We start from the raw sequence: 15,097 nt of genomic DNA on the forward strand, positions 1-15,097 counted from the left end.
TCATAAGTTTGGGTCAAATTCGCGGCTTTTTATTTTTTTACTTATTTATTTATTTTTATCTTTTTTCAATATATGAAAATTTTATTCTTAAAACTTGAAAGAAATGTCGCGAATTTTTTCAAACGGCCATCCTTATTGTCTACGTAATTGAATATCACAAAGATAGGCAGAAATTAGAATGATACAATTTGTTAAACGAAATTTCGATAATTTATTTATTCGTGTTAAATTTGTGGATTCCTTTCACAAATCTCTCTTTATCGTTGATGTAACAACACATGCGTCGATAATTATAAATATAATAAAATATTCCTAACGTGTCCTGTACAACCAGGAATGTAACAATATATATCATAAAGTTATAAATATAACGATCACGACATTGTCCTGTGCTATTCTCGATCTTACATGAAATGTATCGTTAATTTTAAGGCACGTACAAAGCTATTACTAACACAGCTGCATGTAGTTACGTGATTGTGAGAATATAATAATATACATATACATATATTTTTTTTATCTTGGCTAAATTATAAAGGGAGTATTTTCCGAAGAACATAATGGCGTTAGAACTTTTGAGTTTGCGTTAAAAAACCAAATAAAAAAAGAAAAAAAAAAAGAAAGAATATTAATAACCTCCGCCGTGTAAATATAATTTTAAGAATAATTCTGTCAAGTAATGCTCTGTTTACAGCTATGATTCGTCATTTTTTCTTTTCTATTCTTTTCTTTTCTTTCCTTTTTTTCTTTTTTGTTAAAATATCTCGTAATTTCCATGCTCGCCCATAGCACCGTCCGATTATTTTCCTGAGTTTATTTACAAATTTGTATTGATTCGTTGTTATCATAGAAAAGAAAAAAGAAAACGATTCTCCACGTCAATACATTAATGTACTTTTTTTTTTTATAAGGCCTCTTTTTTGTGTCTTCGTAATTTCATTGAATTTCTATTGAATATAAAAATGTTACGAAGTAATTTCTCATGGATATATAAAAATAATCTCAAAAATCGTTCGCAAATCGTCTCAGTACGATTTTCTTTTCTAACGATCTTGATATATAACGAAGAGATAGATATAAAATGTAAGAAATTCTATATTATATTTTATTCCGAAGATTTTGACCATTTAAAAATATAAATTTGACGACAATATAAAATTGTCGACAACTAATGAATAAAATCCGAACTAAATGATAACATTTTTATTTTGACAGGATTCCGATTGATTGTTCATAGGACTTTCCTTCCCAGATTTTTGATGTGTCTTCGATGTCATGATATAACTAGTCTTTACTACGTTCATAACAAGATTTTTAGGTTTTGGTGGTAATGGTGGTGGTTTCGATAATTTTGTAGTTGGTGATACCTGACTATCTGCAGAATGGGACTCTTGATGTTTTGAATCCGAACGAAATCCATTTTCAACGATTGTCTGATCCCCATCTACTATAGTTCCATCCAAAGTAAATGACGTGTCAAGACCTTTACTCACGGATTCTATTGTATCAGGCACTGTTGTTAATCGTTCAACGATTCTACCGTTTGTCAAGTACGTTGCACGTTCTTGTCCCGTCGTAACATCTTTTTCTTCTCCGGTATCATAGAATTTCGTGCTTCCCTCGCAGCAATTGGCAGGCGTTACTCGAGCTCTTCGAAACTTGTTGCGATCCAAAGGTTTCCCATTTTCCTTGTTCTGATTAGTAATTTCATAGCTTTAAGAGTCGAAATGCATTATGACAATGAACTTAAGATTACAGTGCATGTAAGCATGACATTCTCATAGAATAATTTTTTTTTCTTTTCTTTTTTCCTTTCTTTCTTTTTTATTTATTTATTTATTTATTTATTTATTTATTTCATTCTATTTTATTTCATTTCGATAAACAGTTAATTGTTAATATGCTCAGTTTATAATTAACATTTCCATTTCTTCCTATCTCTAGATGATTCAAATGCTATTCATCAATTATGGCAATGATTTGTAACATAGTATATGTTTTGTTTACCTTTAAGAAATCCGGTAATTCAAAATTAATTTCTGTTCCTCTCTGATCTTCTAGTCTAGATCGTTGTGCCCTTTTCAATCCCTCGTACAAATCTATAAAATAATATTTTCATATATATACATATATATATATATATAAAAATGTATACATATATATACACATATATATGTGTGTATACATGTATGTATATATATATATATGTGCGTGTGTGTATATATACATACACGTATTTAATATAATAAAATTAATAATTTCATCGAAGATTCGAAACTTACCATCTCCGTCGAACCTTCCAGGAAGTTGCAATTTTACGCCATTTCGCCATTTTGCAATAAGAGGAGGATGAGGTCTAGTAGTTTCTTCGCTAACGGACTCAGTAGTGCCACCACTTTTCTCACTTCCAGTAGTATACTTCGATTTCATCTTCAAAAGTATCGAAATAAACATTTAATGTCTTATTAATAATATAATGTCAATATTCTTTTTATAAAAAAAAAAGATTAATTAATCATACCTTCTTTTTTCCATGCATGGTAGAATCACGGACAAAAAATTTACTTGGCAATATAGAAGAACCTTCGGAACGTTGATCATCAGACTGTAATATGGAAAAAAAAAAAAGAAAAAAGAAAAAAGATATGTATAAAGATTTATATATATATATATATGGACTTAATAATTAGATAAATTTTTGTATTCATTGCGAAAAACATACTTTACACGAGCCTTCATTATATTGATATTTGCTTGCACTTTTTCCTACTAACAACTCTTCGAATACTTTATTTGTTATTTCATCCAAGGTTGGTTGTCCACGTGATATTTCGTCAGAATACTTGACCAAAGCTGGATCTCTTTGGGCATCTAATTTATAATTAGAAGATTCTTATAAAGAAACCCATATATACATATATATTTTTTTCTTTCAAATGTTTATTTATGTATATTTCACCTTCGCTGTTTGTAGTCAACGTAAGTCTTGTGGGTGCATTAATAGCAGAAATGTCCATACAAACGCGATGACCCTCGCTCCAAATACTAATTAAATCCAAATTGAAACCATATTTATTCAAAAGAGGCCTGAGTACTTCTTTAAGAGTTCTTCCCTTATGTGCGATCACAGTGATTACTCTACGTGAAGGTAAATCAACTTTTAAAACCTTTGTCGGTACAACTTCTACCTCTTGTCCTGCTAATACTGAAGAAGGATATTTTGTATCCACTACCTGAAAATAAATGAAATTATTAATGATTAACAAGGGTTATTTAATAACAAGGGTTATTTAAAATTTGATACTGCGTATATATATATATGTTATTTCATATACATTAAATTATAAGCATTAGCAATGGTTAAACCATCGATATATTTAAAGTTGTACTTTTATTATATATTCCGTTCAAGCTTCTTTTTCATAGATATTTCTGTCACATTTATATTAACTGTGCGATAGTTTGAGAATATTTAAGCATTTCTAGGTTCCTCATGTTATAAAGATATATGTGCGGTATAAGAATCAATAGTAGAATCAAGATTTCATAAAAAAAGAGAAAGAGAAAGAAAGAAAGAGAGACAGAATATAATACGTGCAAAATACCAGTATATCCCATAACCTTTATCTATTGTCTAATAATCTTAATCAGCGTTTAGCAATAGTGGCTTCAATGCATATAAATATAACGTAGTATTTGTTGATTTGTGTTAGTCATTTCAATGCTTTTTAAGTTTGCATTATGTAAATAGAAAGAAACACAAACCTCATCTGTAGCTAGTATAAGAACATCATAGTTAGTATATCGAAGAGCTCTTTTATCGAGGAGGCGAGTAACCACATCTTTAATGCTCTCAGTTTGGCTAGTCGGCACTACTGTAGTGGACCCGTCCGATAATATTACTCGACACAACCCGGTACATTTGGTGCGAACTTCTTTCTTTTCATTCAACTGTCCTTCACAGGACGATACTGACTACAAGTTATACAAACTAACTCACATACATGAGAAATAAATGTATATTTAATATTTACTTCTCTGGTTATTAAAACAATTCAACATATGATATTATTGTATCAAATATAATAAATTATATGATGAACCAAATTGAAATGCTATGAACTAACACATATAAGTGACTGCATTAACTTATCATTTCATACGTAAGAAATAATAAAGAGATTTTTGTTGAGGTTTCTTTCAGAATGTAACTTTCTCCCAATATCAATATTATATAAAGGTTTCAACAAAATTATATGGCAAAACTTCAGAAATGAATTCCTCATATGAAGAAAAAAAAAATAGATTCTATCAACATGAACCCGGAAATGCTGAATTTCTAAGTTATAAGACTTTCAAGTATGATCTTAATGTATTCTAATTATGTATATTTCCTGGAGTTATGATACGCTCTATTGATATTTCCTTACATATGGAATGTTTGAAATATCTATTTCCTATCTGAATACATGCCTCAATTCATCATCTCATTTAATTCCAAACATGTTTGAAAATTCCTGACTTTGAAGCTTGTCAGATATTATTAGAGTTTTATGTATTGAACGTGCATTATTCATTCTAGTGTGTCGTTAAGACAATGATATTCAAATGAATGCATTCGCGTCAATACATTTCGTTTATGGTTTAGCGGATGGCAATACATTATGATTATATTTAGAAGTCTTCTAACTCAGAAATGAAGCATTTCCGGACCCTTGTTAATAGGATCTATTATTTTTTTTTTTTGTTTCTACATACGAGTAATCCATTCTTAAATTTTTATCGCATAATATTGTTACAGCAATGTATAAATATAATAATATAAATATAAAAAATATAAATGTGAATTCCCTTCTCTTTTTAATATGTATATATTATATGATACTTACATGTTTATTAAACGATTGCCTCAATGCCAAATCCCATGATGCTAAAGAGGATCTGCTACTAGATATAGATACGCTATCCTCATTGTTATTACCTTCTGCTTCTCTCTTAATAGTAGTAAAACTCTTGTATATAGTTTCACTTCGGTTGGGGACTTTATTATACTCTGTTTCACCACGATCTTTCGATTTTGATCTGTAAATGTTAAAATAGAAATAAATCTGTATCAAATAAAATTATTTATTAAGTTGTAAAGGTAAAATATTAATTACCTATTTTTTCTATGCCAAGGAAGAATAGATTTCCGGCAACGGTCTTCCGCATCCGAATGGCTCTTCTTAAGTTTCACGCTAGGTGAACTAATAAGATTTAAATCATAATCTTCTATATTGATAGCACTATTTCCTGTTTCTAAACAATGACGATAAAGTTCAGACCTTAGAAATCTAGGGTAACTATCGAACTTCATTAAATTAAACACCTGCTTTTGTGCCTATGAAAAAAATATCCAAAAAATCAAAATAAATAATAAGGATCCTACAATGTGTTGGTATCTCGAAACTTTTGCACGCGTTCACTTGGATCGGTAATATATATACATATATACATATATATATATACACACACACGCATATATACATACATATATATACACATGTATGTATATATATATATAAAAGAAAAAGAAATCCACTATCACATACTTGTAAAAAAAGATCCGCAGGGGCTTCATTAAGAAGTTCTTGAGTGATCTGTCCAGAAGCATGGCTGTCAACATTCACTGGTTCTGCCGCTGTATTTGATAAATGACGTTGGTAAATCTGCCAAGCTAATCTGCACCGACTAATTGGGTCTTCTGTATCCTTATATCTTTCACAAGCAGCCCAAAAATAAATGTTCTCATGACTAAATTCTTTCTTCAAAAATTCCTTAAAAAAAGAAAAAAGGAAAAACAAACAATTATATGTGTAAACATTACATATATCTTCGACCACACAATTTTATTATTTATGTTGTTTTACAAAATAGAAAAAAAAAGAATCATTCTTACTGCAAACGTCTGCAAACCCTTTGGGTCTCCCAATAATTTTTCAAATCCATTTGCCCACGTATGTACGCTCTTACAATCGCTGACTTTGTCACATGATTCTGTACTTCCATGCTGTAATTGAGGGAGAAATCAATTATTTTAAATTACAACGAAGGACGAAAAGAAAAGAAAAGAAAAAAAAAAGAAAAGAAAAAAGAAAAAAAAAAAGAAAAGAAAAGAAAAAATGGGTTCGTATTATACGTAACAAATGACCGTAAAAGCAACACAAGAGAACGGACTTGCGTGCTCCGTTATGCATTGTGAACGATGTCGAATAGAACAGGAGGGTTGCGTATTAATAGTCAAATTAACAGTTCCTGTTTAAATAGATGAGAGTTTTAAAGAAGTTAACTCTACGTTCGCATATAGTCTTTTTTCTTTCCTTTTTTTTTTTATAATCTCACAATACAAACAAGTATTAATTAAATAATATTATTCTCTTTAAAAGATAAAAGAAATTGATTTTGTATTTAAAAAAAAAGGAAAAAAAAAAGCCATTAAATTCCACGAATCCTTTCGTGAATAATGAACAAGATCGACTTCAACAAGAATCTGCGAGAAAATCAAATTCATTGCGTTGGTGAGGAAGTAAAAAAGAAAAAGAATAATAATAATAAAAAAAAAGAAGGAAAAACTACGGATTCTATGCAACGCTAAAACCAATTTGGTGATAAGAATCTAAGTTTGCTCGTCACGCAGCACCTGTTGCACGATGCTTGTTCCATGGTGAACAACGTGAGAATATACACAACAGTCCCACGCGATATTCAATTCAAGCACTTCTAGTTTCCCATGTATTTTAATGATACGCGCTCGAGAGTTGTTACCGCCTTACGGACCGTGTGTCTCTAATAAATGCACCAACGCGTAATAAAATAAAATACGAGAGAGAGAGAGAGAGAGAGAGAGAGAGAGAGAGAGAGAGAGAGAGAGAGAGAGAGAGAGAGAGAGAGAGAGAGAGAGAGAGAGAGAGAGAGAGAGAGAGAGAGAGGGAGAGAGAGAGAGAGAGTTATTCTTATACAATAATGATAATAATAATAATAATAATAATAATAATAATAATAATAATAATAATAATATAAAATATAGATAAAATAATATATAATAATAATAATAATAGTAATAGTAATAGTAATAGTAATAATAATAATAATAATAATAATAATAATAATAATAATAATAATAATAGTAATAGTAATAATAATAATAATAATAATAATAGCAGTAGTAGTAGTAGTAGTAGTAGTAGTAGTAGTAGTAGTAGTAGTAGTAGTAGTAGTAGTAGTAGTAGTGGTAATAGTAATAATAATAATAATAAATATAAAGTTTAATAATAATAATATATAAAATAATGTGCGTGCGTGTGTAATATATAAAGTTTTATATGAAGTTAATCGACATTAATTTAAACGCGAGCACGTAAAATATATTTTATGTAATATCTTACTCCAATAAAATCAATGTAACGTTAACGCCTTTACTTCATCGCAAATGGAAGAAAATTTAAAGAGAATTATTTTTTTATAACAGCGGAAGAATAAATCCAATTACTACGGAAACTTACGGTTCTGTTCGGAGAAATCCGTGTCAAAGAAATGCGAATGAAATCACGTATACGTATATAGATAGACTCGTTACGTGGATACACTCGACGACGTTCTCCATTCATATTAACGAAGTAGGTCGTTAAAAAAGAAATATTCAAAATCGATTAAACGAATAAACAATAAGATGTATTTAACGCGCTTACTATCGCATTATTTAACAACTCTGATGTCAAATGTTATCCCATCGTGATAAAACACACGTACGAATATACATTTCTCTCTTTCTGTCTCTCTCTTTTATATTTAGAAAATAATTTAATCATTTATTAATGCGCGAACAATATTACCAACGTCCTTCGAAATATCGTTCGAATTAAATCAAACTAAATGTATAAAAAAAAATAAAAAATAATAAAACTGTTAACATCAACAACAACAACAATATTAATAATAATAATAAAAATATAAAATCGATCGATAACAAAACGTTTAATAAAGTCGAACGCGTGTCTTTTAAATTGAACGTGCGTACTTCATTTCAGCAATTACAATTAATCATACCGAATATTTCCTTAAAGAATCCATGTCCTGTCCAACGAAGCTGCAGCCTCGGGGAATGACGCGGAATCCCATGTAATTATCCGTTTTGTGCGCACGTGTTTCGTAATGCACAAAAACTCGCGAAGTAAAGAAGAAAAAGGTGGGGCGGGTGGGTGTTTGAGGGTGAAAGGGAGGGGGGGGATCTGACGGCTTAGATGAAGGGGAGGGGAGGGGAAAGACGACACGAGAACGAGGGTGAGGTTGAGCTAAGGAAAGGTAATAATTAAAAAGAAAAAAAAAATTGGAAAAAAAAATTACGATAATAATAACGATAATAACGAAATGAAAAAATAAAAAAAAAAATTAAAAATAAAAGAATGGAAAAAGAGAATCACCGTAAACGCGTTCGACCGAACGTACGTAGATCACCGAGAAGAAGAGGGCTCCGCCCAGCCGTAGCGACGCGCGATACGTACGAAACGATTTTATTATACGATCGTACGACGTCGAGCAAGTCGACGATAAATAAAAAAAAATATATACGACGACGACAACGACAACAACGATGATGATGATGATGATGATGACGACGTCGACGACGACGACGACGTCGACGACGACGACGACGACGACGACGACGACGACGACGACGACGACGACGACGACGACGATGTCGACGATGTCGACAATTTAAGATTTAATCCTGACGATAACGAAATACGAGACGCAAAACCCAAACGATACGTTCTTACAGGGCAGCGCACAATGCGCGCAGTCCCGTCCGTCTCTGAACGAACGAACGGACGGACGCGCGCACCAGCGCGCACTAGCGAGCGCAACACTGCTGACCAGAAGAGACTCGTAAAAGCCGCAACTTCGTACTCAGCCAACACTAATCACTGCGTGCGGACGTGTGCTGGTTGTACGTGTATGTGTACGTGTATGTATACGCGCACATATACATGTACGAGTGACTCTCTTCTAACCATATCCTCTGTATTCTTTCTGTCTCTCTTTCACTTACAAATAACACAAATACAGAGGTGCGCACGCGCGCACGGTACTTATGTGCCCTTGCATATAGGGTGTCCCTATTCAAATCGATACTTTATTGATAAATATATATTAAAGAAAAATGTTGGAGTTTAATAGGACACCCTATATATTTTTGTATGACTCACGTATAACTCGTATTAGTAGTTACTTACACGTTGGTTTTTTTTGTTTTTTTTTTGTTTTGTTTTTTTTTCTTTTCTTTCCTTTTCTCGATCTCGGACGAATGATAATTGAGATTAATTTTATTATTTGAGAATAAGTTTCGTTCGTTAAGAAATAATCTGTTATTTTTGATAAATAGAATTTATTGTTGTTATGTAGGATCGTAGGTAAATAATCGTATCTAAGCTTTTTTTAAATATTTGGTTTCGTTTATATACCTAGATAGATTCACCGATCTGCCCTACGAGCAACGGGAACTATATACCAAGCAGGAAATGTGATGACGCAGCTTCAATAGAGAGCAAAACGGGGAGCAACGGAAATCATGAAAAAAAAGAAAGTACGAGACCATCTTACCTAGCGTTGCTTCCGCGAAGAATTGGCATGATTTCGTAGTATAATGAGTAATTAATCATAACGATAAGGAATATAGGTCATTACGTTCAAATTAATAATTACGATTCCTACCCGTTATGTATCGTACAGAAGTACGAACGATAAATTACGAATGTGAGTTTAAAATACGAAAATACGTTTTATAAGATATTACGTTTATGAAATTAATGGCGAAAAAAAAAAAAGGAAAGAAAAAAAGGCCATGAAAATTCTTCCATATAAGTAAATATACAACGATACGATCGCAAACGATCTGGTTTCGATTAACAAGTACAGAGGGGAAAAAAATGGACAAAATTAAAAAAAAAAAAAAAAAAAAAAAGAAAAAAAGAAAAGAAAAGAAAAAGAAAAATTTCTTACCAAACAATTGTCCGACGTGCAGGTACGAGTGCTCCGTATTTCTTGCAAGCTTCCCCATGGACGTGGTTTGTCGTTTTTATTACCGTACGAGTGTAAAAACGATGATGAATGTTCCGACGTTGGATTCAAATCCTCCAAGCTATGAACCAATGATTTCGACATGCCGCAATAGACCTTTGGACTCAATTTGTCGCAGGCGGTAATTCGCGTTAAAATTTGCGATTGGGTTGAGAAATTTTCCGACGTTTCGATAACTTCGTCCGTTCCTTCGTGAAGCATCGCGGTGGTACAGGCAGATGAGAGAGAACCAACGGACGAACTACCGAACCCCTGCATGACCACAGGAGCAGATGGTCCCGGACAGGTGGTGGCATCCCCACTCCTCCATGAATTTTTCCCTTCTGAAACGATCGTACGATTTCCGAGCACTACTGTAGACGAACTCGTTCCATCACGTGGATTGTCAAAATTCACTGAAACTTTGTCGTTATTTATTCCGGTTGCAGGTTCATACGACGATGATACCACCCCATTTCCTTTCGAAGTACCCGATCGTATTATATTCTCCCATCTTGAATCGGATATCGCTCGAACTGTGAGTCTAGAACCTGCAGTTTCGTTAAATGTTCCTCTACTAGGAGGCATTATAAGACCCTGGAAATAAGAGGAATGTATTTATTATTATTATTTTTTTTTTTCTTCAAGTTTTTATTACGTACTGACAAATAAGCATTTGATAAATGATTAAAACGTTTAGTAAATACTATACTCTCTGCAAAATGGAGCGTTGTCTGGAATGGGAAAAATCTGCATTTCTTTCCGAACGTGAACGATAGTCGTCTTTGAAACCTATACCGGAATCGCTATTGCTTGAATGAGCTGTCGACGTGCTAACGTTGCTAGGTTGAGGCGAAGCAGCATCCTGACGTCTTCGCGCTTCGTTGTACGGATTGGCATCGCCATTCGTAGTATCGGATATATATAAGGTTTGTATGGCTCCTATTAAACTGTTGCAGCTATCGGGAAATTCTTGGCACATATTGAGCTCCGAAGTCTTCGTACATGTAAATCCAAATACGTTACAAGTACTAGAGTGTATTGCATGATCTATTAACTTATAATATATAGTGAACACATGACACGAATTCGAAACTATGTCATCCTTGTCTTTGACAGACTTTGTTAATATTCCAAAATACTGTTTATCTTCTTCGGAAAAAGAATTACAAAATATTATTCTATAAGACGGATATTCAGCGATCACAAGATTTTCTGAATTAGTAAGTTTTATGTTTGCCACGTGTATCGTTAAAAGTACTGTAGTCGGATTTCGTTTTTCTGCTTTTAACCTTTTGATGCATTTTCGTAGAACCTAAAAATATTAAACAAATTTGTATCAAACGACTAATAATAAAACTTATTTGATACTATCTAAACGAATACATACCTGCATCATAGAAGATGGATGCAATTGATTAGGAATATCAATAGTACCTAAATAACCGACTACAGTTCTATGTACAATTTTTTCAGAATCTCGTTTATGCGATGTAGGTGGAGGTGGCGGAGGAAGAGGATTGCTCATGTTCCAACGATGATGGAGATGATTACAATGTATTTTACTTTGCTGCACTGTTCTTCCAGTTGTATCGAACATGGCACCGCTTTGTAAATCCCTAACGACTTTAGCAACTCTACATTGTAACTGTATAGCATTCGTATTGTTTGCACGTGGTTTGTGAGCATATTTGGGCTTGGACCTAACAGTAGCAAAACCTTCTTCGTCCGATGAATCGGAATAATAATTTTCAGCTATCTGTAATCTTAGGACACCTTGGGAGTGTCCTATTAGCTGTACTACATCGTCGTGTGGAACTTTACTAACGTTATGGCCGTTAACAGCTACCAAATAATCTCCTGCTCGTAGCCCAGCATTTTCAGCAGGACTTCCTTGTACAATACAACTTAAGATACATGGCTGTTGTCCAGAAATAGTAAAACCATATCCCTTTGTCCCACGAACCACTTCCACAGCTCGAACACCATAATTTACTCTCTTCTTTTTCCTTCTGTTGTGGTGCATGCTTGTATTTATATTTCAGAAGACTAGACGCTCAAATATCTTCATAATTTTTTAAATGATTCTCTTGATGTACCAACATTTTTCTGATAATGTAAAATTAATAATTTTAATTGGATTATTGAAACAATATCAATTTGTAACATTTACTTGACAGCTTGACTTGCCCGTTTATTTAAAGTGAAAAATATTAACGAACATGTGAATAGAAATTTGTTACTATTTTGCACACAACTAACGACGATCTTAACAATAAAAGTATAAACGTATAAATATACCGCATAAGATTTTTACATCCAGTCTCACATCCAAATTTATAAGTCATAGAAGTCTAGCGGTTGACGGTAACATGGAGTGTTTTGGAACTCCATGTCTTCCATATTTACATTCCTATGTTCATGAAATTTATGTGATATAAGACATATTTCACAAATTTTAATATAATATTATAATTGTTTATAAGAAACACGTAAAATTATTGCTAGATATCTCTGCATTATCACGAAAAAATCTTATAAAAATGGTTATACATTTTATTGAAGATTAACAAGAATTGGACAATTCACCACTCAACAGGGTTAAGTTAGTAAATTAAAGCGTACCAACCTATCAAATTATTCCCGCTCGATTATATTCATATAGTGGCAGAAATAATATTCAAATTGAATAATACGTTTCTTAAGAAATCTTTCAAAGCTTTAAAATTATGAAGTCGTTATATTCTTCTCTTACTCTTAACGTAATTAATTCTCTATTTAATAAAGTCCGAGATACACGCTTAACGAGGTCGGAGAGATATAACGCACCGGTAGAAACGTAAGGAAAATATCAGGTTAATTCACTTTTTAATCGAATCTAATTGAATTTAATTAAATTGAATATATTTATTATAAGCATTCTGTTTATTTGTTGCGAGATTTAAAACTTAAAAAGTATAGATATTATAAAAATACATATGTTATGAAAGAATAACGTTACAGAAAATATTGAAGGGAATATTTAAATGTAACCTATATTGTAATGTTATTATAATAATTTTAATAATTCAAATTAAATGTTTATTCGCATCAAAGGTCATATATTATTATTCACACTAAAACTCGATACAATTATTAAGTCATTTCGTATTATAGATTTTCAGATATCTTTTAAGATAGCATATTATTAGAACATTATAATTATTTACAATAATTTTATTTCTCAAGATAAAGAAGTTTTAAGTTAAATATTATATCTCCTTACGAGATATAATCATATTAATATTATATAAATTTAATTTTATGCATTCTAAAACAATGTTGTTATCTTATAGATCCTTTGAATGATTTTATTGATAAGAAATTAAGAAGAGAATCTTTTTATAATGCAGAGGGTTTTACTCATCATGTAGCAATCAAAAATTATACATTATGTCACGTAAAACCCGTATATGATATATAACAGTAAGTAGTTTGTATATAACATTACTACGTAGAATAAAGTATCTAACTGACATCATTTTATTACTACATAAATAATAATTTTAGTGAAAAATGGTTTAAGTAAAAATTAAGTGATTTCAAGAAGAATATAATTTGCTATTACTAGTTTTCTTCTAAAAGGATATATAAAAGATATGTAAAAGTCAAGTTTATTTTTTTAAACAGAATTATATATTTTTTATTATATTAATCAATCTAGCTTGTGATTCTTTATAAAATATTATTAACCAATTTATATCGAAAAATTATTAGTTTAAAAGATGTTTTAATTTAAATATTACCAAAAAACTATCACTCTAGTTACTATTACTCTTACTACATTTTAGTAAATGAGTTCATGGTTTCTTAATATTGTTTAAATTAAAATATCTCCTGAACTAATAATTTTCTGATATAAATTAATACTTTTTTATATAAAATTATAAGCAAGATCGACTAACATAATAGAAAATATATGATTCCGTTTAGAAAAACAGATTTAATCTTCATATGTCCTTTACATATTTTTCTACTAAAAAACTAATAACAGCAAATTACGTTTAATCTTTATGTGAAACAACAAAACCGTTTAACCTTTGTGTGAAACATTTTTCATTAAAATCTTACTCAGTAATCAAAATGGTTTCAATTACATGCTAGATTCTGTACATTTATTGAAAATATATTGAAGAATATACAGTTCATTCGTCATTTGATGTTACAGTTTGTGAAAGTTCTTTTATCATAGCGTAAGATCAGAGAGAACAAGAATGAATACAAAAGATTGTTATATTTATTCAATAGGAACTAATAGAAGACTGAAATGACAAAGTTATTTACATGTTTGTTATTTATTATCATTCATAATTGATTTGGAGTTTAAAATTTTAAGGTAAATTAATAAATCTGTAATACTTAAATAATTAAGATCTTTAAACAATTAAGGAGACACGAATATTATACATTATTATTATTTTAATTGATAATTATTAATAAATTATGATAGATTAATTAAAATAATTGATATTATTAATTTAGTGTAAAGAAAGAGCTGTGATATTTATTCTTTGGAATATAAAGGTAGATTGATTCAAGAACTGTTAAAGTTATGACGTATAAAACTACGAATCTGAAGTTTTCTTTTAATAACACTTCTAATCAAAAATAATTTCTATTTAAGGTTTGTAATTATATTTAATTACAAACCATTAATACTTGTATAATGTTAAAACAAATGTAATATTATATAAAGATACATTATAAATTGTTTGAATGAATATATAATAATCAAAAATATTAATAATCTAGCATATGAATTATAAAGTAGTATGAATATATAAAGTATATAAGAAAACAGATGAGATATTCACATATCGAAATACGAAAAAAGACAGATTCAATAACTATTTCATCTTTTTCTTTCACATGCTCATTTTATGTTCACTTCATTGGCAAGACAATTACTCCCAGTTAAAAATTTTCATCAAATGAAACATCACATCAAAATTACTTAAGATAA

General features: G+C 30.8%; 1 protein-coding gene and 1 long non-coding RNA gene across 5 annotated transcripts; one reads left to right on the forward strand and one right to left on the reverse strand.

Moving 5' to 3' along the window:
- Positions 1-191: 191 nt before the first annotated feature.
- On the reverse strand, positions 192-12,688 carry LOC122635571 (regulator of G-protein signaling loco). Of its 3 annotated transcripts, XM_043825939.1 has the most exons (15): positions 12,397-12,686; positions 11,486-12,204; positions 10,808-11,410; positions 10,039-10,692; positions 5,939-6,049; positions 5,592-5,816; positions 5,160-5,380; positions 4,890-5,082; positions 3,766-3,975; positions 2,960-3,233; positions 2,723-2,871; positions 2,522-2,605; positions 2,283-2,430; positions 2,008-2,099; positions 192-1,694 (listed from the first exon to the last, which is right to left on the reverse strand). In XM_043825939.1, exons 2-15 carry the CDS (start codon positions 12,119-12,121, stop codon positions 1,188-1,190), a joined length of 4,107 nt encoding a protein of 1,368 aa, XP_043681874.1. In that variant the 5' UTR covers positions 12,122-12,204; positions 12,397-12,686; the 3' UTR covers positions 192-1,187. The 3 variants fall into 3 exon arrangements, with proteins under 3 accessions (XP_043681874.1, XP_043681875.1, XP_043681876.1); XM_043825941.1 differs by having other exon boundaries at positions 1,578-1,713; positions 11,486-12,688; XM_043825940.1 differs by lacking the exon at positions 3,766-3,975 and having other exon boundaries at positions 11,486-12,687.
- A 49-nt stretch (positions 12,689-12,737) lies between these two features.
- LOC122635580 lies at positions 12,738-14,731 on the forward strand. Of its 2 annotated transcripts, XR_006328707.1 has the most exons (4): positions 12,738-12,934; positions 13,431-13,560; positions 14,303-14,470; positions 14,617-14,731. It is a non-coding gene; the product is annotated as an uncharacterized LOC122635580 (long non-coding RNA). The 2 variants fall into 2 exon arrangements; XR_006328706.1 differs by lacking the exon at positions 14,617-14,731 and having other exon boundaries at positions 12,743-12,934; positions 14,303-14,607.
- The last annotated feature ends 366 nt before the right edge of the window (positions 14,732-15,097 follow it).

This window comes from Vespula pensylvanica, chromosome 18 (assembly GCF_014466175.1).
Source record: "Vespula pensylvanica isolate Volc-1 chromosome 18, ASM1446617v1, whole genome shotgun sequence".
Classification (NCBI taxonomy): Eukaryota; Metazoa; Arthropoda; class Insecta; order Hymenoptera; family Vespidae; genus Vespula; species Vespula pensylvanica.